The sequence below is a fragment of the Watersipora subatra genome, chromosome 10 (assembly GCF_963576615.1).
Source record: "Watersipora subatra chromosome 10, tzWatSuba1.1, whole genome shotgun sequence".
NCBI classification, from domain to species: domain Eukaryota; kingdom Metazoa; phylum Bryozoa; class Gymnolaemata; order Cheilostomatida; family Watersiporidae; genus Watersipora; species Watersipora subatra.
In genome coordinates this window covers 5585797-5612637 of record NC_088717.1, presented here as the reverse complement: position 1 = coordinate 5612637, position 26841 = coordinate 5585797, and the positions used below count along the sequence as shown (strand labels likewise).

At 36.5% G+C, this 26841-nt stretch overlaps 2 protein-coding genes across 4 annotated transcripts in view; both read left to right on the top strand.

Moving 5' to 3' along the window:
- Positions 1-26841, top strand: part of LOC137405811 (MFS-type transporter SLC18B1-like) — an 89800-nt gene that overhangs the window by 17607 nt on the left and 45352 nt on the right. For 2 of the 3 annotated variants that reach the window (XM_068092223.1, XM_068092225.1), the window contains 3 exons: positions 1528-1770; positions 13799-13867; positions 14462-14549. In XM_068092223.1, the coding sequence (XP_067948324.1) occupies positions 1528-1770; positions 13799-13867; positions 14462-14549 (400 nt within the window). Of the gene's footprint in view, positions 1-1527; positions 1771-13798; positions 13868-14461; positions 14550-15053; positions 15203-16324; positions 16424-17172; positions 17280-26841 lie in introns of all 3 variants that reach the window. The other variant, XM_068092224.1, reaches the window with a different exon arrangement.
- Positions 13940-23643, top strand: LOC137405812 (uncharacterized). Its single transcript, XM_068092226.1, has 4 exons — positions 13940-13946; positions 19366-19459; positions 21051-21125; positions 23296-23643. The coding sequence occupies exons 2-4, from the start codon at positions 19392-19394 to the stop codon at positions 23483-23485; spliced, it is 333 nt and encodes a 110-aa protein (XP_067948327.1). The 5' UTR covers positions 13940-13946; positions 19366-19391; the 3' UTR covers positions 23486-23643.

Below are 26841 nucleotides of genomic sequence, written 5' to 3'. Positions count from 1 at the left end.
CTCGTAGTCTCAATGTCAAAGTGGTACCAAAGGGACCTACTTGGAGAAGACATGTTGAACAACTCAGACCAAGATACTCAACAGAAGAAGATCAAGACCCTGGAGATAAACCTGATATAACAGAGGAGACAAAACTGCAACTACCAGCCCCTACAACTGTAACAGAGCAACCTCCGTCTAGAAGAAGACCACGCAACCCTCGTCTACCTGATGGAGATGAGTATAGCAGAGACAAACCCCGAAGGTCTAAGAGAACCAGAAAGAACCTTTAGCTTAGTGAGGAGGTGTCATGCAAGTGCCAAGTATTATTGGTACTTTGCCAATAAACATTATGCTTATTAGCTAAAGCTTTATACAAGCTAATATTATATAGTACTGTCTCATTATAGCTATTAATAATGCTTGTAGCTTTTTACAAAGCTTTTCTATGACCAAACATATAAATACTTGGGTTTTCTGTTATCAAATCAGTTGTCTCTGGAGAGTGCAATAAACCACATTTCTCTAATTTAATACTCTATTTGATTGCTTCTGTGCAGAAACATAACACCATGTCTTACTCTGTTGTGTTGTAAATGCCAAATATGTGGAAATGTGATTACAAGCTCTTAAAAGCTCAAAAACGAAAAACCGTTGTAGATTGGAATCTGTTTATTTTTCTAACGTAGTCATTACAGTTTGGTTATTGTCTTGTCATGTGGTGTTCTGACGTGAATTGAAAGGCAAATAAAAAACTCAATATAAAACTTATCGTAGCACTAGTTTATGACAAACACTTTGGGTTTTACCAAAGACCCCGTATCAAATATAGATGCTCGCTATTTTACAGTTTTGTTTCGGCTTGATCTAATCGTCAAGTCGTAATCTGATCATGTGACCCAATACTTCGCAAACAATTTTTGCAGAATTTTTCGATTATCACAGGTGACCAACAGGCTCGTCTTGATTATCAGACAATGATATGTACTCTTTCGAGGTAAGGCTAAAAAATTAAATGAATTTTTGCGGTAAGTTATAAGATATCACGGCTAAAAGTGACAGCATTACAATGACGATAAAATGGACGCGTAAGAACAATAAACATGGTTTTGTTGAATGTGTGAAGTATATTTGTGAAAATATTTTGACGAATAAGGTTGCATGAAAGTGTAAACAGAAACCATCTCCCACCACTACGTCACATTTGAGCCGTTTTGGAAAGAGAATCCAAACTACGGCGGTCTCGCGTGGCTGCGATTAGCTGTTCGTTTTTTAGTTTTTAGGAGCGTGTATTCACATTCCCACATATTTTGCACCTACAACACAACAAAGTAAGACATGGTGAATCTTTTGATACCAAATGACTGTAATGTGAATTTTGTTGCAAGTCAACCTTTAACACTATATGTCTGCACTTAGTTAGCTCCTAGATGCATGAAAAGAAATCTATGACAGTAATAATTTCACAAATTAATTTCTTTTTAGACTAGACATTTGACTAAACTATAAGCAATTATGTTTACATTACAAAACACTTTGATTGAACAGATGGTGTACATAGCGGTGAAGAGCATGCTAGTAGGGGGAGTACTTTCACTCGGTGTTTCCACAGTAGCATTTGGCATGCTGAAGTACTATCCTTTACCATCGGATGATGTGTCGATACAACCTGGGTTTCTTATTATTGAGATACTGCTTAGAATCATGCACGCGTGTGGCTCAGCAGCGGTGATTGTATCAGGACTTACTCTCCTAACAACAACATTTCCACATAACACCCCAACTGTTATGGTAAGCTTTTGTATTCCTTATTCCTCTGTTTCATAAGCTTGCTAAACTCTTCAGTTTGTGAAAAAGAAAAATATATTTGGGTAGGCTCACCTATGTGTTAATGCATTAGCATGTTTGTTTGTTGTGTGATACACTCTTCAGCCATGGCCTAAGGTTGAGGTAAAATATTATTAAAAGACAGACTAAAACTCTCAACATGCAGCTTCATAGAACAACATTGTCATCAGAATAATTGCGCGCATAGTTATTCTTTGTGCTTTATTGGCACCTCTAATAATCTCTCACAACGCAATGGACGGCCAGGGTAGCAGTGTGTTTGTTAGTTCATGTTGTGTAGATCTCTTCAGTAATTTTTTATCGGAAAATTTTTAGTATTACGAATACAAAGGCTCCATAATTATGGTTTTGTCCAAATTTAATGAATTTTCTTTGCAAACAATGACCCTCCAATTTTTTGCTGTTCCAAAACACTTAAAAAATCTTCTTAAAATATTTTTTTATTTTCTTATATATCTTTATTAATTTTTTAATTATTTACGCGTAATGATTTACAATAAAAAACACATTAAACTAAAGAAAAGTAGCCATGTGGAAAAGTAAGCATGGCATTGAAGTAAATTTGGCGCAAATTTAAAATTAAAAAAGCCAACATGGGTTTCTCTCAGCTTTATGAGTGGTCAACTGAAAACTAGCATGAACTACCAACTGCATGTGTGTAAGAATAATTGCCAATTTTCATGAAGAAGACACAAAGGTTGACAATTCAGTGCAGCCAACCAAAGCCCTGCTGCATTGATGTAAACTTTTTCCGTAAAACCATTAATTGAGCTCTACCTTTATTTGAACGCCACCCCTATTTGACCACCACAACGAGAGAAGGGTTGAAAAATAGAGCACCACTCTCCATTTGAACGCCAACTTCCATTTGACATGCCACTTTGATTATTTTGGATCTTTATGAACCGATAATATCAAGTGATCAGAAGATAAGTGTCCACAGAATCGTATTAATAATGAATCGTTTACATTAATAACAATCAATTATCTTGTTGTTCAACTTCAAAGCTTTTTGCTTTTGTCATTAAAACTCTGAAAGCAACAACATAGAAATAATCAATAACGGTCTCAGGCTAATAGTAGTTCTTTGTATAACGCAGTCTTGATACATGGTACATGTACCTATGTAGAAAACAATTTAATTTTACGATGGTATATGAACTTTCAAAGCAAAGCCATAGAAATAATTACTAACTGTCTTAGGCTAATAATAGTTCCTTGCTTAACACGGTCTCAATACTTTAAAAAACATGCATATAAACGGTTTGCAAGTTTTGGGCCAAAGGTTAGGCTTAGCGAGCAAACTTTTACGCGTTGCATTTGTGGTAAATGCAGCGCGTAAAAGTTTTGCTCTGCCAAAAATTGTTTGAACGCTAATATCGACTAATTCAACAGTGCAAAAGACAAAGTTGAGACCAGAAAATATTGTGAAAGGTATTGGACATCGAGAAGATGTTCGTTTTATTAAAAACAACAATCAGAACGCATCTCCTCGAGCAAACGATGCAAATATTTTTGTTTATGCGTTAATTTTTGTTTTTGCATGTAATATACCGTAAATATGGTTAGTTTATGTCTCTTGTTCAGGAATATATGTTTGTATCATTTAGTAGATTATCATTATACATGTAGAACTTATAAATATGCAGATTTATAGCACGTTATTTAATAGCATCCTTGTGGCTATCTTAACACGGCTTACAATGGATCGAGGCTTCTATTTTACATGAAAAGCTAGTTTTGGCTGCAAAATGTAGCAAACATATCAATGAGTGCAATGATCTTTTATTGAACATTGTAAAATAAAAATATTAAATAAAAATACGTCTTCAAGTTTAGTATGAAACGAAAATTTAAAATGCCAACAACTTGCAAAGGGCACAGGCTATAATATCATCGCAGGTCAATTGCAAGCAATGGATATCAACTTGTAGAGATATTTCTCGGTTTCTTGATCCATATTTATTAAAAGATCTTTGATAAGTTGGAGGTAAGTTAGGAGATTTATTGCATTCAAAAAGATTTAATATCACTCCAGCAAAAAAAGGGCAAAATACAGGCGACGTTCGCTTTGCCCGTAATTGGGCTAAATTTATCTTCCGAGAATTCTGACGAGCCATTTGAAAAATAGACCACCAGCCTCTATTTGAATGCCGCCTCCAATTGACCGCCACTATAGAGGAAGGGTTGAAAAATAGAGCGCCATGACGTTCAATTAGAGGTTTTACGGTATATGAGTCCATGTGATCAATGTGTGTATTACAACAAACAACATGCAGAGAGACTGCCAGCTCTGCCTTCCTTGGCTCATCTGGGCTCGTTATATAGATGAGCGCGCGCGCGCGTTAGGCTCCGCCCCTTTTATTATCTCTTGCTTAGCCAGCTTGGCAGGCCCAGAGCCGTATAGCTTTACAGAGTCGTGCGACGAAAACCAAAACGCTTGTTTCCAAACAAACCCGATTGACATACTGATCTCTAACTAAATATTCTTACCTCGCTCTCAACACCTCACTTTTTTGCATTTATTTTACTTTTTTACAAAAAATTATTTGTAGTTTCTTGTAGGAAATTTTGTCCTCTTTCAAATATTGTATAATACAACCATCAATTTCAAATGGTAGTAATTTTTGTTGGTTAGTGTTGCGACTTTTCCATTATAACTTATATAAAAATAGTATGCAAGACCTGTTTGTTTGGAACCGTGCGAGTTCCGATATACGGAACACTATGAAGCTATACGGCTCTGGGTAGGCCGAGCTAGCTCACCTATGGCCGAGTCTCTTGCTGGGATGAGACTCAGCCTGGCCATAGTGTCGGTCCTGGGATTAGCTAAGCTGCTGGCCCTGGTCTCTCCACTCTTCCCCCACACTAATTAATAAAACAGAACACACAACTGTGTAATTTTCATGGCTCAGCTAATTATGAATAAACATTCTTATTCTAGACAACAATGACAACTCTGTGACCATGGAATGTGTCCTGTTTAGGAAGATGGTTACTTAAATTGAAACTACAATAAGGTTGTACAGAAAACCAGAAACAGCATTTGAAACTGTAGAATTTAGCAATGAGCTTTTTCAACTTTCTTGCATTCTCCAGTCTACCTCAAAACAGCCCACAATTGACTGCTTTCCAAAACTCACCTGCCTCACTCAACTGGATATAACGCAAATCCTCTGTTTGAATGCCATGGCACTCTATTTTTCAACCCTTCTTCTATAGTGGGGGTCACTTGGACAGAGAGTTCAAATAAAGGCTGGCGGTGTATTTTTCAATTGGCTCGTCAGAATTTTGGGAAAATAAGTTTAGCCCTTTTATGGGCGGAGTGAATGTAGCCTACATTTGCCCTCTTTTTCCGGAGAAGCGATATTAAACCTTTTGGATGCAATAAATTTGCTAACTTACCTCTAACTTGTCAAATATCTTTCAATAAATATGCATTGAGAAACTGAGAAATGTTTCTACCAGTTAATATCTATTGCTTGCAACTAATTCTCACCGGCAATGATATTATAGCCTGTGTCCTGCTTTGCAATTTGTTGGAACTTTTAATTTTTATTTCATTTTAAAATTGAAAACTTATTTTAATTTTATATCTCTATTTAACAATGTCGCATAAAAGATCATTGCACTCATTGATATGTTTGCTACAGTTTGCAGCCAAAACTACGAGCGTCGATCCATGGTAAGATCAAATTACTGCAATGATGCTATCAAATAATATGCTATAAATCTACAAATTTACAAGCGACCAAATGATAATCTATCAAATGCTACAAACATATATTTATGAACAAGTGACAAAAGGAACCATACTTATAATACACGCCAAAACAAAAACTAACATTTTTAAAACAAAAAATATTTGCATCATTTGCTTGAATAGCTGCGTTCTTATTGTTGCTTTCGATGGAACCACCATCGTCTGATTGTCTAATATCTTCCACAATGTCTTCTGACCTCAACTCTTCTTCGGCACTGCTGAACTAGTCGATATTAGCGCCCAAACATGTATTTGGCAGAGCAAAACATTTATGCGTTGAATTTAGCTCGCTAAATGTAACCTTTTTGCCCAAAATTAGTCGCTCATTACCTTGCGCCCATTACGGCGCAATGTAATTTTATGCTTTCTCTCATGGCTCTTATTAGTAAGCTTACTCATATTAACCATTGGCAATGTGCTGGGCTAATCACATGTGTCAGACAACTACATTACCTTTCACTGTTTATAAGCTGATTTTTAAAACCCTTGCAACGCCGGGCATTCCGCTAGTCATTCATATAAAGAATCATCACTTTAACACAAAGATTTTGCAGATTTTTTAAAATATCAGTATGTGTTCAGATTCTTCAGAGTCATAGAAATTTTTACAAAGTCAGTTTATACCTAGGAGTAAGCATAATTTGGTAACTAAAAAAAATTTGAAACACCAATAGCAATTTTAAAGCTAGAACAGCTATCTTTGTCCTGTCTATTTACCACCCTTTTCATTTATATATAGAAATTAAAGGGGTGGTAAATGTATCATAAATGTAAACCATTTTTTATATACATGAACTTCGAAGTACTAAAACTGTGTTAGACAAAGAACTGCTATTATCCTGAGACTGTTATTAATTATTTTCATGGTGTTACTTTCAAAGTTTTACCAAAAAATAACCGAAAAGCTTTAGAGTTGGACAGAGAGAAAAGAGAATTCATTGCTTTTGATGTGAACGAATCATTATCGATACGATTGTGAACTAAAGAGCCTTTAGTTCAGTGAATTCTTTATAAGTCATTACTAACAGAGCACAAAAATACACATGTATACGTCTGTACTCACCGAGCTACAAGCCATAAGAGAGAGAATTGAAGATCTCGCTTTACGGTCTTACATTTTACCTCCCCTTCCGGTCAAGGGCGGAGTTATAGCAAGCTAATTATATTACATCTCTCTTTGTTTGACTGTAACGGCTTTCTCGGAAAGAATGTCTACCTAGATTTGGGAGATCTCATGAGGCCTAGTCTTCTGCTGCCTGTATAGGTCTGTAAGCAAATATTCGGGGCTTTTCTGCACACTCAAGTGTACACAGGAGTACGTGGGTTTCTCCCCAGAGTCTGGTATTTCTGGTAGTAGAACCTGGTAGTGCTCCTTTATGCCTCAAGAGCGCACTGATACACTGGGTACCCCTGAAAACAAAAGATTTCACAGCGGAGCTTGATAACTCTCCTTCAGAAAGAGTTGAGAGTTTGAAGTCTCCCTAAATATTGCTGAGAGTCTAGAATCTCCCCTGATATTAATTCAAGAGGTTCTTTTAGAAATCAACTGCAGTTTCGCCAGGCTCAAGTAACAAGTTTTCGTTTGCAGTGTTCATGTTTTGTCCCTCGACAGACCTTGAACTGGATTCTCTATAGCTCTGCTTGCCAGCGGCAGGCTGATCAGCCAGTCTCCTTCTGAAGGAAAGTCTCTGCTCAGCGTGCTTTTTCGTGAGTAGATTTCTGGCTGCAGTCACCAGTTCAGTGCGGTCTCTTGCTGCAGTTCTCTGTTTTGCACAGCCTTCTGTTTTCAGGTGTCTGGCTGTAGCTGGTGACCTCACGCTGTCTCTAAAAGCCTGAAAAGTTAGCTGGGACTAAAATCTCTCTGAAGGAGCATACTCTTTCATATTCCCGTTTTCTAGCTTGGAGCTCTTTTTCCCGTTTTCAAGTTCTTCCAGTTCAGCCTCATACCATTTTTTTAGTGTGGCACACCATTCTTTGAGAGTTCGCAACTCTCCCCCAAAATCAGTCTAAGGATCGGAGCTCCCCTGATTGTTGCTCAGATGTCTCTCAGGGTGAAGATATCAGTAAGACTTGCTGCCTGTCAAGAGAGAGGGTTATGGGTTGGCTGGTGGCCCAGAACTCAGCTCAAATCGGTTACTTTTGCCTTCTTTTGTTTCCCGTTGGCCTGAGGCCTGTTCCTTTTTGGAGAGATTTCCTGCAGGTGCTGAAGGTCTAGAGGGGTTTTGGCCTTTCCTTCTTTATTTTGTCGAGGCCCAGCAAACCTAAACTGTGTAGCTTTTTGCTCCACACATTTTGCAGATCATTCAGGAATACTATTTCCTCTTATGTCCTTTCTGTCTGCACTTTTTGCACCTGATACGAGTGCACCATTTGGCTGCGTGAGAGGTCTCCCCACATCTCTGACACCTCGGGTAGTCCTTTCCTAAGTGGTCACCTGAGTCCTTGCAGTGAAGGCTAGGGTAATTCATAATTGTTTCCTGGGTTATGCAGAATTGGAAGTTAGAATCTACAGAAGAGGACATTATTGATAATAGAAGAAATCATCGTTCTTTTTGTCTTGACAGTCTGACCATTTTTAGTTACTCTGTCGCCAGCTTAAGCAACAGGGTTTGCAGAAAAAAACAGCTTGATTGTCATCATTATTAAGCCAGCTGCCACTACTGGTTGTTCCCCTTCTGCAAATCTGTCAGGCAAAGCATCACCCTCAGTTAAGTGACCAGAGAAAAGGGCATCTGATAAGTCTAAACCAATTTCTACGCTGTCAGCCATGCTCTACTTAGCAGGCAGCTTTTCACTGTAACTAGCATTACTACAAGTACCCTAACCAAAAACATCAGTGTCAGTACCATTGCTAAAAGCGTTATCCTCACTGGTATTAGCATCGCTGTGATCCATCGCGTCACCCACATTACTAGAGTTGCCTTTAATCAAAGTGGGAATAGTTGATCTAGCCACACTATAAGTTAGCAATGCGAGATGAGTTTGTACACCCATCACTCTTTCACTTATGACAGACTTGTCGGCATTTTTCATGCTGGTAGGTTCTATGAAGAAATGGTCATCTTCTCTGCGATCGGAGTCATAAAGCACAAATAGATGCAAACTATAATACTTTCTTTACCAACATCAGATGGAGTATTAACTCACACATACTGTCCTGGTAGGAGGTCTGCCAGAGGCTTAGCTCTGTATTTAGCATTCCATTTCTCATGCTTAGCCTCACTGGCCTCGAGTTCTTTTTGTTCAAATAGATCTTAGTCTAAAATCCGTAAACAGATTTTCCTAAAGCTGTCCTGATTGATCTAACACCAATTCGCTCGAGGAGTATCCCAATTTGAGTGGCGTTGATAGGTAATCAAGAAGTGATTTGTCCTTGTCTGTCAACGTATCCCACATTTGTTTGACGGTTTTAACCATCCATTCATCTAGTCCACTGCATGGTGCATACCTCGAGTTGCTAGTGGCTATTCGGAAGCCCCATTTTTGCGAGAAGTTGCAATATTCCTGGCTAAAAAAACACAGTCCTGTACCACTCCTGACTAGTTTTGGCATACTCAGCCTGGCAAACACCAGCTTCATGGCTTAGATTACAAGACAAGATATTTGAGCCTGAATCTGGGGTACTTCAGTCTATTTGGAGTAGTGATCCATCATGATCAGGTAAAAATTACCTTGATGTTCCATTACATCACAGCCGATCTCCAACCAAGGAACTTCAGGAAGCTTACCACCCTCCATAGTCCAGTGTTTGATGGAGCTGTGTCTAATACAGACATTACATCGAGAAACATACTGGTCTATAGTACCACTTATCGAGGGCCACCAAGTGAATTACCTCATTTTCACTTGCATTTTTTGAATCCCCTGATGGCTGTAATGGAACCGTGCAAGGTTAAGAGGCCTTAATTCACTGTGAAAGTAAAATCTATCTTTGAACAAAATTAGCCACTGATATGATGTAATTATGTTGTGACTATCATAAAACTTAGCTCGCTCGCCATCTAATTTCTTTTTTTCTGGCAACTCTTTTGCAAGGTGTTCTAAACATTTTTGGAATCTTGTGCCTCACTGAGTGGCGTTAAACAACTCAGTTCACCCACTTGGGTCTTGCATCTCTGCAACCTGTGTTTCGACATACTGTTCCACTGCAAAGCAGTGGCATATTTTGTCACTGCTAGTGGTGCTGGACTAACTTAAAGTGTCTGCTAAGTACATTTGAAATTTTGGGGTATGAATAATAGAATAATCATATCTCATCATCCTCATTTCAAGTTGTTGTACCCGCAAATGCAGCTTAGACAGATCCTTGTCACCAAGGACGGCAACTAAAAATTTGTGGTCCATCTCTACCTTAAAACATCAACCTTCTAGGTAATAATCAAATTTCTTGCACGCCCAGGTGGCTTTCAGTGCTTCTTCTTTGACCATTGTATACCTAGTTTCAACATCAGTCGGTTTGCGTAAAGCATATTCGACTGGTTGCCAAGTATTTGGCTCGGTCTGCTGTAATAGTACAGCAATGATAGCATATCGGCTTGATTCTGCTGAAACATGTTGCAGCTTATTCAAGTCAAATGCACATAGTACAGGAGCCTGAAACAGTTCTCGTTTAATATGTTCAAAAGCTTACTGTTAACTACCGCCCCACAGGCACATACTGCATGCTCCCATAACAGCATAAATAGGTGTAGCTAACTTGGACAAATTCTTGGATGCTGAGATAGTTAACCATGCTGATAAAGCGCCTAGCAGCTTTTTTATCTTCTGGAAGAATTTAGTTGACAAATTGCTTTTTGTTTGTCCAGATCTGGCCTTACACCTTCAGCACTGACAAAATGTCTAATGAATTCGACTGAAATACAGCCAAACTCACTTTTTTTTTAAAGTGTCACTCCAGCAGCTTTAATTTTAGATAGGACAATCCCCAACTGTTTCCGGTGAGTAGTCTTATCCTGGCCAAAAACTAAAACATCATCCATTAGACTGATAACTCCTTCCATCTGGCCCAATGTCTTTTCCATGTTTTTCTGATAATATTCAAGAGCTAATGAAATGCTAAAAGGCATTTGTTTAAAGCAATAGAAAAATAAAAGTCGTCAGTAACTTACTTTTAGGGTCGAGCTTTACTTGCCAGAATCCTGAATGTGCATCAAATTTGGAGAAGATACGTCCACCAGCCAGTTTTGACAACATATCACTGACCCTTGGAAGTAGATATGTTTCCCTTTTTACTCCTTTATTGAGGTGGGTAAGGTCCACACACGTCTTTATGGTGCCATTGGGCTTCGGAGCTGTAGTCCATCCCAAACACCAATCAGTTGGTTGTTCTACTGACTCAATAACTCCCAGCGCTAACATATTTTCTATCTCAGTCTTTGCCTTGTCATAAAGACCAGTAGCTATAAGTCATGGAAAAAAAAGGTGATATGGTTCAGTGTTTTCTTTTAGTTCAATGCTGAACAGGCCTGGCATCATTTCTAGCCCTTGAAAGAGTCTAGGAAACTCCTTTACCAGATCAAATGCCTCTTGATTTGTAGCATTGACAATCACTGAAAAGCCCAAGTCTCTGATTTCTTGTGCTCCTAATAGGTTTTTACTAGCACCTAACACTACATGTGCTTTGCAGTTAGTGGACTTTTGCTTGATTTTGATTTTGAAATCAGCAACCCCTACCACACTCAATCTCTTTTAACCTTCACCAACCAAAACTGTGAAACTAAAAAAAAGTGGCAAGTCCCAAAACTTTTGAATTCCTTCCATCAACACAGTGGCAACAGATCTAGTGTTTAGACAAAAAACACCTTGACCATGGATCGAGAGAGTGGGTCTGAAATTACCTGCTAGTCAACAAAAAATCTCGGTTAGAAACTATTTAAACCTTTTTATGGTTACTGCAGTCTTTCCTTGATTTAAAAGGACACCCACTCTAGGTATGATACTTGTCATCACATGCACAACATTGGCTTGGCTTGTCGCATGCACCTGTCATGTGCCAAATTTTTCTACATTTATTGCATATAACTTAAGGGAAGTTTCTCACAAAGTAGTGTATTGAGCGACATTTGTAGCAGCTGTCATCCCTGCTTTGGTACGGAGAGTCACGATGCCTTTGCCGACGACTATTCTTACATGTACGGTCCTTGAGACCATCTGAATTGCTGCTGAGACTGTAATGGTGACAGTGAAAACAGTTTTCATGACTATCTTTATGGCTGTTAGAGTAATGACTGTAGCCACTATGATGCCCATGGTGTTCTTGCCTACCTTCACAACTACTAGAATTGCGCCTGTAGTCATCAGGGTTGAGTAAAGCTGCTCACAACTGTACCATGACTCTATCCCAGTCGATATGCCTGCAGCTCTGCTGCAAGCACATTCGATGCCTCATGAGCTACCTTTCTGGTCTGTAAAAGGTTCGTCAACCTTTTCCAATTTAGATTATTTTGGGCCTTCAAATCTTGATTCAATTTTGTGCCAAGAAGTTTATTCACGGTAATGACCAGAGCCAAGGTATTTCGTGAACTATCATTCATGCCAAAATCTAGCTGCCTACTAAGCCGCTCCACTTTGAGAAGAAATCCTATCGTCTTCTCCCACAAGTTGTTTCGCAAAAACAAACTTTTTAGTTTTGACATAAATGTTTTTCTCTCTTTTGTACTGCCCTCTCAGCAAGTCTCAAGCCTAGTTAAAAAATAAGCCTGGGTTATTAGACTCGAATCTCAACAATCTTAAGGTTTCCCTACCCTCCTGGCCTACGACTTTCAAGAGGGCTAGCAAACGAGCCCTAGGCGTGAAGTTGGAGGCCATGACGAAATCATCCCTCACAGCGGCCTCTCTTTCACCCATCTCAAGAGCCTTCATTTCTATAAAGAGTAGGAACTCATCACTAATTTTTTTTCAAATACCAATCAGTAGATAAAATATTTAGCATGGGGAAGCTAGAAACTATGTTAGTATTCATCCCTTCTTTCGCCATTATTCTAAGTTAATTCAAAAAAATTAAATAGAATTCAATAAACAGAAATAAGAATATAACAGCCAATTGAAATCTGTTTGTGTATTTATGAAAAGTTACCACACCACCATGCACCTCGCCGACCATCTACACACACTGTGCAATTGTCCAACACAATCCACTATACTCACCTCGACTTATCTCTACACTATCGCATTACCTTATTGCTACACTATCGTGTTCCGCTTCTCTTAGAAGTAAAGACTCGTGGTACCATGTGAACTAAAAAGCCTTTAGTTCAGTGGGTTCTTTACAAATCGTTACTAGCAAGAGGCAAAATGTATACGTCTGTACTCACCGAGCTACAGGCCATAAGAGAGAGAATTGAAGATCTCGCTTCACTGTCTCACATTTCCCTTCCCTTCTTGTCAAGGGCAGAGTTATAGCGAGCCGATTATATTACAACAAATTGTGGAAACTTTTCTACTCATCTTTTGATATTATGAACTTGTAAAAATCAAAGATTGTCAATGTGGCGGTCAAAAAGAGCTTTATTTTTTAACCCTTTCTCATAGTGGGGTCAAATAGTAGTGGCCTTCAAATAGAGGTAGGGTTCAATTAGAGATTTAATGGTACCTGGTTTGCACTGGTAGCACTATTATAAGAGCCATGTCTGTTGGTCTGCCTGTAGTCGGTCTGACGGACCATCCATTCGTTCGCGATTTATCTGTCTGTCCATTCATCTTTTCGTTCGTTTATCTGTCTGTGTATTTGTTTGTTTGTCTGTTCTTTTGAACATCCGTCCGGCTGTCCCCTCGTTTGTCCGTTCATCCAACTTCACTCTGAGAGCGTTAGAAAAAAGAATTGCTTTACACGGTAGTTGAACTGAGATATTCCATTTCACAGACAGACGGGGTGACCACTGTGTTACACGGCCGCCTGGCCACAACACATAGTATTTTTATAAATGCTTATTACACAAGATGATTTATCATGACACACGATACTGCCGTGTACTAGTATCATGTACATGATATTGCAAAAAACCACGTCTGGTGTAACTTATCAGACAGTATGGACTAAGCCATGAACTGGGTCACATGACCCAGTTCATAGCTTAATTTTGGTAGTTTCATAGCTTACAGTGATTTAGTAATCCAAACTGTTTGTCACCATTAACATATTCTAGTTAACTTACTAATATGTCTTTTATGAGTGCAAATATTGTACAACAATGGTTGGTAATGTTGCAGGGCTATGCTTCAACAGCTATGGGAGTTGGTTTCATGTGTGGTCCTGCAATTGGAAGTGGCTTTTTTGCGGTAAGTAAACAAAATTTTCTATTAAAAACGATTCATAGACTTTAATAACTTCTTTGTTATCATTTACATCGACCTCTATAACATGAATTTTAGAATGTTTATAGTTGTATCTAAATGCGAGCTGGAACAACCATTTGCTAAATGCATCCCAATTGGTTTGGCTACTTCAATGCCACATACATGCATGTACATGCAAGACAAGGTCAGGAAGCCTTATTAACAAACAGAGTTTAGTATACTTGATATTTTTTGGTTGCACAAATAGCTTTGGAATTTTGAATTTGAGCTTTATAGCAAGCTGTTGACAAATATATCAAGACAATTGTTCACTGCCTTCTGTAAAATGAATTATTGGGAATTAGACCTTCTTTTGTTTTACCTACGGCTGTATCTTGAAAGAGCATACAACTTATTGTAACACTGTTTACAAGATTTGAATGCCTCTCTAAACCAATAGCTCTGAAAATCATTTACTGGTAGCTTGAACATTCGAGAATGAGATTATTCGTTTTCCTGTTATTTGCTAAATATTTTTGGTTGGTTGGCTCTTTACCATATTATATAGACCAATGCATGTATAATGCACTTCTTCAGATTGGAGGATTTTCTCTTACATTTGCTGCTATCGGAGCCATGCTTATAATTCAATCGATTGTGATTCTGTGTACAGCACAAGCACCTGGTAAGTTTTTAAAAGCTCTCTTGTCACCCTCTGTGTAGGTGGCAAACCCGGTTTTAGCTAAAACTCAAAAAAGTTTCATAGCAAAAGCCTGTATTATCTGTGAATTGGCATTTGTTTAGTTTTTTACATTGGCCTTTGCCACTTTTACGGATACCAGTACCCAAGCAATCCGGTGCGCTGTGAGAAAACAACAGGTGTAATAACTAGATATACAACTATTCAAAAAAGGTGATAAGGTGGGTGGGTGGTGCAGGTGTTAGTGTGTCTGGCTGCCAAATTGAAAGTCTGAAGTCTATTCCAATGCAATGTCATCATTTTTGCAACAAGCGGCATTGGCTTTTGACAGACGGAATGACAGCCTTAACTCTTATTATAGCAAGGATAATATAATTTTCTTTAACATATCATAAAGCTTTTTTTAACCTTTTGCCGAACTGACTATTTCTTTTGGTAACTGATGCCTTCATGACAAACTTGGTCTTATGTCAGTTGATGTTGTTGCAGAAAGTGTGGGAAGAAAAGAAGGTGACAAACCATCAGTGATAAAACTACTGAAAAACAAAACCATCTTTGTTGACATATTATTATTGACACTAGTTGGTGTATTGTGGGTCAGTGTTGAACCAATTTTAGAGCCAGAGATAAGGAACAAGGTATGTCATCTAAACTATCATAAAGTTTGAGTTAAGCATCTATGTTTAAAATTGATTCCTAATGATTGTGACTAGTTGATGCTTGATAGGTACTAACAGAAAAAATGGCTTGCCGACAACCATTACTCGGTGTCCAAAGAGATCTCATGCTCATTTCACAGCTTGCGTACAACAAGCTAGGGCATGCAGTTATTGTAATCATAATTCTGGCATGATTAGCTAGGTCTATAAAGTTATTGTAATCATAGCTATGGTATGATTAACTAGGTCATGTAGCTATTGTAGTTATAGCTCTGGTATGATTAACTAGGTCATGTAGTTATTGCAATCATAGATCTGGTATAATTAACTAGGTCATGTAGTTATTGCAATCATAGCTCTGGTATAATTAACTAGGTCATGTAGTTATAGCAATCATAGCTCTGGTATAATTAACTAGGTCATGTAGTTATAGCAATCATAGCTCTGGTATAATTAACTAGGTCATGTAGTTATAGCAATCATAGCTCTGGTATAACTAACTAGGTCATGTAATTATAGCAATCATAGCTCTGGTATAATTAACTAGGTCATGTAGTTATTGCAATCATAGCTCTGGTATAACTAACTAGGTCATGTAGTTATAGCAATCATAGTTCTGGTATAATTAACTAGGTCATGTAGTTATTGCAATCATAGCTCTGGTATAATTAACTAGGTCAGGTAGTTATTGCACTCATAGTTCTGGTATAATTAACTAGGTCATGTAGTTATTGCACTCATAGTTCTGGTATGATTAACTAGGTCATGTAGTTATTGCAATCATAGCTCTGGTATGATTAGCAAAGTAATAAATCAAACGAGAATTATAATTAGGTTTCAAATTCACTTCTTTCTCAGAGGAGCTTTTTGGATTCACAGCAGCAGAGTTATCGTGACAGTTTACATTTGATAAAGCTACTAGGTAGTGGATTTGATCTGTAAATGACCTCTCTGACTTGTTAATACATTTAGAAAAGTGTAGAACATCTTTATTTATTATTTATTTTTGGTTGTGAAAAGGTTGATGCATTTTCTAGCAAGTTTTTCTTCTCAAAAGTGAAAATATTGATAATTGGAATTATGTTTTTGTATGATAAATAGTACGGATTACCAGATGAGATCTCTGCTCTTATATTTCTCATTGTGTCGCTCTCCTACACAGTATCCAGTCCTTTAGTTGGCAAAGCAATAGACGCTGTGGTGAGTTCTATGACTCATTCTGTATTGACACATGTGTATGTTATGTATATGTATTTAATTAAATATACATACATTTAAATTTATGTATACATATATATATATATATACATACATTTAATTACATATATACATATAATTGTATATATACATTTTATTATATATATACTGACGACGTGACTAATTATAAAAAACAATACTAAAGTAAATCTAATTGACAGCGCTCAACACAAAGTATGGAGCTAAGTCCATGATTAGTTTGAAAAATAGTATACACTTATCTTTCAGCTACCCTCCGTTTTGAGAATTCTGTCTATTTACTCACCAGACTGTGCTTCAAGAAAATAAAAAATAAAATAAAGAGAGGGCAGGCTAAATGCTCAAAACTAGCATAAGCTGAAAGCTAAGTGCATACTAATTTTCATACTAATTGTACATTTATATATATTTATATATGTATAATTATTTATATATCCATATGTTTTTGCATATACATTTACATATAAAAGTTTATTTAAGCCTATTATGAAGCCATTCTGGTTTGTTTAATTTATAAACATTCAAAATTCACAGACAACAGATATGTTGCTCTATTACAGCAAGTTGAGGTGTACCTAGTTTCTCAAACAAATTGTTGGTATATTTTAAGCCATTATAGCAACATTTCTGCTTATAACAGTACTTTATCAAAACTTACTAGGAAGGCGCTGAGCTGTGATATTTCCTTTGCAAAGATAGGGTTTGCCTTTTAGAGTTGGGTGACCCCATGGTGGATGATGGCTTTTGGATTTGTACTGCATGCGGTTAACTTTTGCTTTATGGGACCCATGCCTCTGCTGGTCCTTTTAGGGTTCCATCGGTAAGTATACAAGCTTGTCATCAGTGTCGTTTTAGGGCGCAAGAACAGATTGTTACTTGTGTTGAGGGCTGTCACGTCTGCAAGTTCTTCCTAAGGTGCTACACTTTTGAAATCGAAATAAAATTGTTAATCCAGAAAACTTTGTGATAAAAAGTGGTAAACTAACATTAACAATCGAAATGATAAATATCAGCATGGTAATATCTGATTGGCTATAAGTTTAGTTAATGAATTCTAAAGAAACTGATGATTACTAGCAAGGCTAAAGGAAAAACTAGGGACTATCAACAAGACTAATGACTACTAGCAAGTGTAAAATACACAAGTAGTAAATAAAGTATTTACCTGTTGCTTGTAAATATCTGGTTTGCATTTTTGACCAACTCCGCATCGAAATAAGCGTCAGACTTTTCCTCTGAATCCGCGTTCGACTCCGCGTTCGACTCCGCGTTCGACTCCGCGTTCGACTCCGCGTTCGACTCCGCGTTCGACTCCGCGTTCGACTCCGCGTTCGACTCCGCGTTCGACTCCGCGTTCGACTCCGCGTTCGACTCCGCGTTCGACTCCGCGTTCGACTCCGCCTATGACTGAAAATATATCTTGTTACTAAACTAAGATGCTGTATGCCTGTGAAAATCAACTTGGCTGATTTGTCAAAATATTAGCGATGCCAACATATTGTCATACCATTCTATATATATTCATACCATTCTATATATATATAAGTCTCAATGTTTGTCTGTTGTTTGTCTGTCCGGTTTAAGGAATGTTGTTAGAAATGTCTGTCCGGTTTTAGGAATATTGATTTGTGACTTGAATGTTGTGACTTCAAATCCAGTACTGGATTTAAAGTCACAACATTCAAGTCACAAATCTACTAACAAACGCGCACAACCACAAGGCTAAGCCATTCTTATCACACCAAACGCTCTCGTCTTATATTGTATGTCCTTTTTGCGATTGTGCAAGCCAAAATATTAATTAATACAGTACGCCTTCGTGCTATGTTGCCTCTGTGATAAGATTTCTGTGCCTTTCCATATGGAACACGATGTTTTTTGTCTTTGAGAATATAAAAAAGACTAGTTTTTATTTTTTGGCCATATGATATTAACAAAAATTTATTTTAAAATCAAAACTTTGCAGTCGGTGTACTGATTACTACGAAACAATGAAAATGCTGATATACTATTCGCAAAAATATCTCCACAACACGTGAGGAAAATACGATGCTTGCTTGATCTCTATCTCAGTTATTTATTATAAGTTATAGCCCAAACGAAACCGAAAACAGATAAGTGATAAAACTTTAGCCTACGACACAGCTGAAGTTTAGTTTACTGAAATACATACTAAAACTTATCTTCAAGTATATGTTTAATAAGCCAAATTCATTTAAGTTAAATTCAATGTTCATATTATATGTGGCCATATGTCTGTTTGGAAGGTAAGAACTCTACACGGTAAGTACTGCACATAATACATTGTAATATTACATTTTTGTGCAGATCAAAGCCACTAAAAACATCAAAGTTGCTGTAGGTAACTATAGTTACTAAGGTTAGCATATTATTTTGTTACTAATTTCTAATAAGTATGCTACTTGCATAAAATTTCAACGATTTTTACCAGAGAGTGTTTGCATTAAATAATCAATATGAGTTTCTATAACACTTTATACGAAACTTTCTCTTTATGATCCTAACACTAAAATAATTTAAAATCAGATAATTGTAAACCAAATAATTTTCATTGTAATTGTAGCAAAACAGACTTTATTAAGCAACTAATTGCTAATTATTTCACATTTACATTTAAGCACCTTTAAAATTGTTGTATTTTTCTTAATTTATTCCAAATGCACAAACACTTTTTTGTGATATGAAGTTTGAAGGTTAGAATGGTGACTGTTGTTATATATTAAATAAAAATAAATTTTCGGTGCAAAGACTTTTTTATTACCTGGGCATCAATGAGCATTTTGCTCGTACTTTATATTACACCCTACAAAACTACTCAATATTCTCCAACATTTAAGGAGTTGTTCACACCTGAAACTAACATTTTTCTTGTAGACCTCTATCATGGTTACTCATAGTCACTCTTGCCATAATGGGAATAGCGCTAGCCTTTGGATTTGTATCTGGACTGAATCTAATCATACCAACAGAATTTGAAGAGTGAGTTTCATACAAGTTGTTCATGTACATCATTTTGTTGAGATTTTGCTGTTGCAGAAGAAGCAATCTCTCTCATTGAAAAAAAGTATTAAAGCAAAGCAAAAAAGACAACATGTCTGGCTTGTTTGGAATTGCCGTCCTTACTATGCCATTGGGTGCATGACTCGCAATAACAAAACGCAAAAAACCTAAAACTTTATACATTATAGGCGGCATAATTTCAACACATTTTTTAAACTAACTATAAAAAATATCGTCGCACATTTTTGGCTTAGCTGTACATGTCTATTACATGTAGATGTATACTGGATTTGATTGTTATTCACTTTTGCATTTATTTTTAACAATATTATGGGGAGTGGCTAGCACTTTCTGTTGTTCATGGACATATAGCACGGTTTGCTCTGACTACTGCATAGTTTATTTGAATATGCTATGCGCGTCACCACTGCTGGCTCATCATGTATTGTTCATTATTTCATTATCATAAGTTTTCTAAAAGTTTAGCTTTTGTTTATAATTAGGCAGTAAAAATAAATTCTATTTTAGAAGTTATTTAATCAGATTACTTGGTATTTCGCGGAGACACAATAATTAAATTATTTCGTTATATTCCAACAGCAGATTGACAATGTTCATCTTACCATTGTGGTGATGCCTACCAGTTTATGTGTGTGCAGTTGCTAGCAATTGAAGCTTATCTTATAGAGAAGGCAATTACTAATTGCGCCAGAAAAGATCTGGTTATAAAAACTGTTATAATCGTAGAAGTGATTGCATAAGAAAAAAGCTGCTTTTTCCCAGAGTATAGCTATGGATTGCTAGTTGCTGAACAACTGATAATTTTATAAAATGCTTTACATTGAAAAGCTTTTGATGATACAATAGCAGCAATCTGTTACAGCTTTGTAATACAACAGCTCGATAAACCATAAACCGGTATGTCCTTTTATTGTTTAGACCCGTTCTTCAATTCATTTGTCTCTCTAATTTGGCTTTTGATGCGAATGAAAATGTCAAAACTGTAATGAAGTTATCTCAAAGACATTCTTTTATCTCACGTTTGTGCATTGTTTATCGTAGCTCTCTCAGATATTTGCAGTTTTTGTATAAAAGGCTGAGCGGAAGTTTGATAAAATCATTTGATCTCATCATGTCATCTCTTTGCGACCCAGTATCTCATTATAAATATTGCAATTAGTGCAATTATTTTATGTGTATTAGATTCCTAACATACTGAGGATTCCAAAAATGTATGGGTTCATATACAATGTATATGTAACAGGATTTTGATACAAAAATGATGTTTTACAGCTAAATATTAATATTCTTCTTTGCGTCCCAAGTATTTTTCACACCACCTACCTAATACAGAATGTGGGAGTTGTCTTCTCATATGAGAATAAACAACTTATTGAGCTCATTGCACACCAGAGTTAATTTTTCACAACCTAAAGCTGCTAAACTTGCGCTAAGAACTACGAATCGCGCCATTTCATTGCTTTCTATTATATTGTGTTAAAAGGGGTGACAAAAATATATGAAGAATCTAGTAAGACTGTGTTTATCAGTTTGTGATTTTATGTTTTAGTGAGAATAATGAGGAGCTAAAAAAGAATACCAAAGCTATGTGTGTTGGTTTTCTCTGCTCTGCCTACTCCTTAGGGTTAGTCTGCAGCTACAGCATATCACCTCATTCCCTCTGGTTTTGGTTGAATCATGGAGTAACTTTATCACTAGCTAGTGTCACCAATACAGGGTTAATAACGCTGTTAGGTTTGGGTGAAGAAATCAGAAGTTGGTGCGAAATGTCGTGGGATTTCTAAACTTATTTTTAACGCAAACCAGCTAGAAATTTATTGCCAGCAGTCTAATTCTTCTGGCTACAAGCCTATTGAAAATAGATCAGTTTGCCCTAGGGGCTTACTAGTTGAGTCGTAACATACATGGGATGAGATAGAAGCAGAATATAAACTCTAGGTTTTTATAAGCTGAACCAACATAATGCTGAGACAAACTTTTTCAAAAACAAAAATTTAGTTAATCTCTTATGTAAACATATAAACTCTACACCTAACTTAGAAACTAATAAGTATGTACATAGTAATGCTGATCTATCTAGATTATCTAGACCTACCTATCTAGCATAACCAACTCTGTCCTGCAACAGGGTCTTGCAGCACAAAAACAGCTTTTAAAAAGTAGTGGGTAATGTAGTTGCCATTGACTAACTTGGCTATATAGTAATGACAAAATTAGCATTATGGCTAATTTGAGTAACTTAAGGCTAGTAACTTGAAGGTTGACTTGCAACAAAATTCACATTACAGTTATTTGATAACAAAAAATTCACCATGTCTTACTCTGTTGTGTTGTAGGTGCAAAATATGTGAAAATGTGATTACAAGCTCTTAAATGCTCAAAAACGAACAGTTGATCGCAGCCACATGAGACCACCGTAGTTTGGATTCTCTTTTCAAAACGGTTCATTTGGGACGTAACTGCGGTAGATGGTTTCTGTTTACACTTTTATGCAACCTTATTCGTTGAAATATTTTCACAAATATACTTCATTCAATAAAACCGTGTCTATTGTTCTTAAGCGTCTGTTTTATCGTCATTGTAATGCTGTCACTTTTAGCGGTGATATCTTATATCGTTTAATTTTTTTAACCTTACCTTGAAGGAGTACATATTATTGTTTGATAATCATGACAAGCCGGTTGGTCACCTGTGATAATCAAAAAGTGCTGCAAAAATTATTTTTGAAGTTTTCGGTCACATGATCAGATTACGACTTGACGATTAGTTCAAGCCGAAACAAAACTTTAATGCAGCGAGCATCTATATTTGGTACGGGGTCTTCGGTAAAACCCAAAGTGTTTGTCATAAACTAGTGCTACGATAAGTTTATATTGAGCTTTTTATTGGCCTTTCAATTTACGTGAAAACATCCCGTGACAAGACAATAACCAAACTGTCATGGCTACGTCAGAGAAATAAACGGATTCCAATCTACGGCGGCATTTCGTTTTTGAGCTTTTAAGAGCTTGTAATCACATTTCCACATATTTGGCACCTACAACACAACAGAGTAAGACATGGTGAATCTTTTGATACCAAATAACTGTAATGTGAATTTTGTTGCAACTCAACCTTTAAGCTAGTATCTTGCTAAAATTACTATGATTAAAGCCATGAAAGCCATGAAATCGTGAACCATGAAGCCGGATCTTGTGACATTACGTTTAACACAACGCCGTGTTTTAACCAATGTAATAAGTATGTGTACAATTATTTCCTTGTATAGCAAGTAGTTCGTATGGAGGAGGGTCTGGATTTGAACTCCAGACTCAAAAGATCTGGGTTCAAATTCAGTTCAAATTCATCTAGTTTCATATATGCAAATCTACATACAATAATATTGAACAAAAGCTTGTTGTTGATCGAGATTTGCTGTGGCACACCGTGAAACGATTTTTTTGAGCTTCTTCTACAATGGTCAAAAGAGTACCAACCGGTAAGAATGTAACACTGGAAAGCTGTGATTTTTTACATAAATACTGTAGAGATCCATTGTAGAGATCAATGCATAAGGTCAGTGTTCCTAAAAAAGTTGATTAGGTTAGATTGGATGACGGTGTTTATGTCTTGCAAAGCTGTTTGAAATAATGACAGGAGTTTGAGCATTGAATGTGAATTTGTCTTGTTTCAAGCTACCATTTTTGATCAATCAGCTTGTAGTACAATTTTGTTTCCTACATAACCATACAGACACCATCAATAGTTTATAATTAGCATTTATCAAAAAAAAAGTTATTTTGACTTATTTGCAGGTCCTTCACAGGTTTGACGCTATCTGGTGTGATAGCAGCTTATGGATCCTTTGGAATTACCATGTCATGCTTTGCAATAGCATGTTCAGTGCCAGCAACACTAATCATATCAACCCTAACAATCAAACATATTCGCAACAGGAATAAAATGAACCAAGTAGAAACTCAACCATTGCATCCCAGCAGATAGCTGTTACTCTATACAATTGTTCAGATAAATATATTTTTCCATGTTGGTCTTGTTATTGCCAGTCAATAAACAGCTTTAGTATTATTGCTTGAAAATTTGAAGTTGCTAATAAACCTTTACAACGTAATAAACCTAATAAATTTTGTGGGCATCGAGTATCAACACACAAAAACTATTCCAAAAAGGTAAGACAACTTCTTGCTAAGAATAGTAACTATGGACTTATAGTTCATGCACTACTAACTATGGCTTTAAGTGAAAGCTGGGCAAACTACGGCTAACTGGCCAGATTCGACCTGTTTTTCTCTTTAATCCATCAGGCGGAAGATTGGAACACAATTAAGGCTTCACATGAATAACTGCATTTAAATTATTTTTAACCATGCCAATCGAGAAAAGGATATATGGTATATAATAAGAACCATGAATGTGATAAACACAGCTTAGCCTTGTGGTTAGGTGCACTTGTTTGCAAGCTTGCAGTTGCAGTCTTCGCGAGTTCAAATCTAGTACAAAGGTAATGTTTTGTTGCTAAAACTTTATTGCTATAGCTGGACAGCCAAATGACAGACAAACTTGGAGATTTATCCCATGACCAAACACGATTGAAGCGAGTGTGTTTGGGAGCTTTATGATAAATGCATATGTGCACACAACTCCCGAAAGGTATCCACCAACAGCCAAACCCAAACCCTTGTACCAAAATCCCATAAAAAAATTTTAACCATTTTTTAAAAAGTTTTAACCCATAAAGCTGTGCGACAGATAGTAGAAAAACTTGCACATTTCACCAGTCTATGGCATTGTCCAATTGCTGAAGGCTTCTGTAATAAACTTAGACCATTTGTTTCACCTCAGGAAATCGTAACATTATGACATTGCAATATTGATTTACAGGTATGAAAATGTGCTACACAGTTTATTAGCCTATATGGTTTTTTGTCCAATTACCGAAGGTTTCATTAAATTATCTAGAATATTAGCCAAATTTCTTTACATCTTATGCACAAACTAGGGCCGAACTACAATGCCCCTTTATGACAAGACCATTTCTTTATTTTGCTCTAGTTTGCAGAAAACTTCCAGGCACACGTGAATGCTAATGCTTGCTTTCTGTTACAGATCAATGTCAAAACCATTCTACATTCAACACAACCCACTTTCAAACTGTATACTACACAGCAGTTTTCCATTTTACTTCTAATAGTGCATTTCTCCTATTGCAGGGGAGAGATATAAACATATCATCTTTTCCTTTCATTATTGCTGTTTGTTGTACATAATAACACCCAGTACATTACAGCTACCATTGCAGCTACCATTGCAGTTCTCCTATTGCACCGCAGTGCCATTTGACTGCTAATATTGCATTTCTCCTATTGCTGTTGAGAGGTATAAACATATTATCTTCTCCTTTCATTATTGCTGTTTGTTACATAACATCCAGTCCCAGTAAGCCTGCAGCTACCATTGCGGTTAGGTTGCAGTTCTCCTATTGCAGAGTAGAGATATAATAAACATATCTCGTTATTGCTGTTATTAGTTAAATTACATAAAGTACCAAGGTTGTATAAAAATCAGACCTAATCCACTACTATGTCAAACCTATGTTTTACAACAATAAAATAAATATTAATTAAAGCTGTAAGCCTAACCTATTTTTTCTAAACACTTTATATGTCTCCTTTTTTATATCTCTATTATTATATATTTCCTTTGTTATTAACTCGTATACAAAATACTTCACATATATTTATATAGGGCCTACATATAAATCTATTTACAACATTATTCTATATCATATACCATTATTCCATTTCTATTACTTTATATACGACATTACATTCCCCATATACTTTCCATGCGCAACATTCCTAACATTTTTCTATACTTACACTTCTAAAATAGAACTTTTTCACCTTTATATATCTATTTATATTACACTACCAACTGCAACTGTAATATCAACAATTAACCAATTACTCATATACCTTTTTTCAACCCAACTTTATCTCCAAAATAAATTGTTAGTTGCACCTTTTTGAAGTCGTGCTCCCTCAAATTTATTTTATATCATCTAGAACAACTCTCATTTACACTATACTCTGTCAATTCTTACTGACAATTACTTTTTCAACAACCATCAGTACCTTTTCTTTTTTCCATTATCACTTTGGTCATGGGCTGTATGACAGGAGAATTTCTAGTATATATAGAGAATTGTGTTATAGCAATTAACTATCAGATTTTGCAATTACAACACAATCTGTACTATTTTAAAACTGCTATTTGTGCTCAGTGTGAATGTACAAGCTCTGCTACATGTAGTTGATAAGAGTGTTTCTTCCGTTTTGTAGAAAGTATTAATGTATGTATACGCAAAAAAGTTTCCACTCTCATAAAACAATGATTTAGATGCTCGTTTTGACTATCTTGTATAATATCATTACTTCTATGTATTTACAATTGTGCTCTCATGTTTTTTTGGTACATTTTTTAGTTGTTTTCATGCACTGCCATGAGATTAATTTTACTATAATGAGCATATTTTCTAAAGTCCGTGCTTAGAAGTTTCGAGAACCATGTTTTTTGCGAGTACTTAGAAAATTCAAAACAAAGAATATACAATACACAATACAACATAGTGCAGCGGTTGACAGCGATTTGTGTTGCTAAGAGAACATTCTGGACTGTTTGTCAATAGACAGGTATTAGAATGGAGATGAGTGATAACAAAGGGCCCATCTGTGAAGTTTAGACCACCGTCACTGACTATGTTTGCTGCATTTGATTCTGGTGCACCTGAAAACTAGAGAGAGGAAGGTGGCCCATTAAGTGCAAAAGGTAATGGAAAGCCATTGGGCTTAAAAATCAACCAAATAGTGGAAAAATTAAGTCCATGCTGTATATACTAAGAGATCAGACAGAAAATATTCTTCTAAGCAAGAATATTCCGGAGGACACGCACAATAACATTTTTGCTGCAATTGATACATATTTTGGGCTGAGAAGGAAGATAATAGCAGAGTGTGCCAAGTTTGATAAAAAATGCATAGTAATGTAGGAATGGATGCATTTATTCACAGTCTGTGCAGACAAGCAGAGTATTGCGAGTATAAAGCACTAATAGAGAAGTTGATAAAAGGGCGGTTGTACGAGTAAGAAAACTTTCAGACTCGCTACAATCCGTGCCAGATCTGACATTAGCACAGGTGGTAAAGTTTTGGGGCCATGCTGGTTCAACAGAATTGACAAATACTTTGCTATTACAAAAAAAAGCTGAAACGATTATTTTATAAACCAAGTCACAAGCATCCGTAGTTAATAGCTTTTCTTTATTAAAACTAATGCCAATA

What these genes read in the sequence shown, in the direction of transcription:
- LOC137405812 (XM_068092226.1), top strand. Translation starts at nt 19,392, where the DNA reads ATGGGAATAGCGCTAGCCTTTGGATTTGTATCTGGACTGAATCTAATC. An exon ending in ATACCAACAGAATTTGAAGA is followed by an intron (nt 19,460 to 21,050) that starts GTGAGTTTCATA and finishes TTTATGTTTTAG; the next exon opens with TGAGAATAATGAGGAGCTAA. An exon ending in TGCTCTGCCTACTCCTTAGG is followed by an intron (nt 21,126 to 23,295) that starts GTTAGTCTGCAG and finishes ACTTATTTGCAG; the next exon opens with GTCCTTCACAGGTTTGACGC.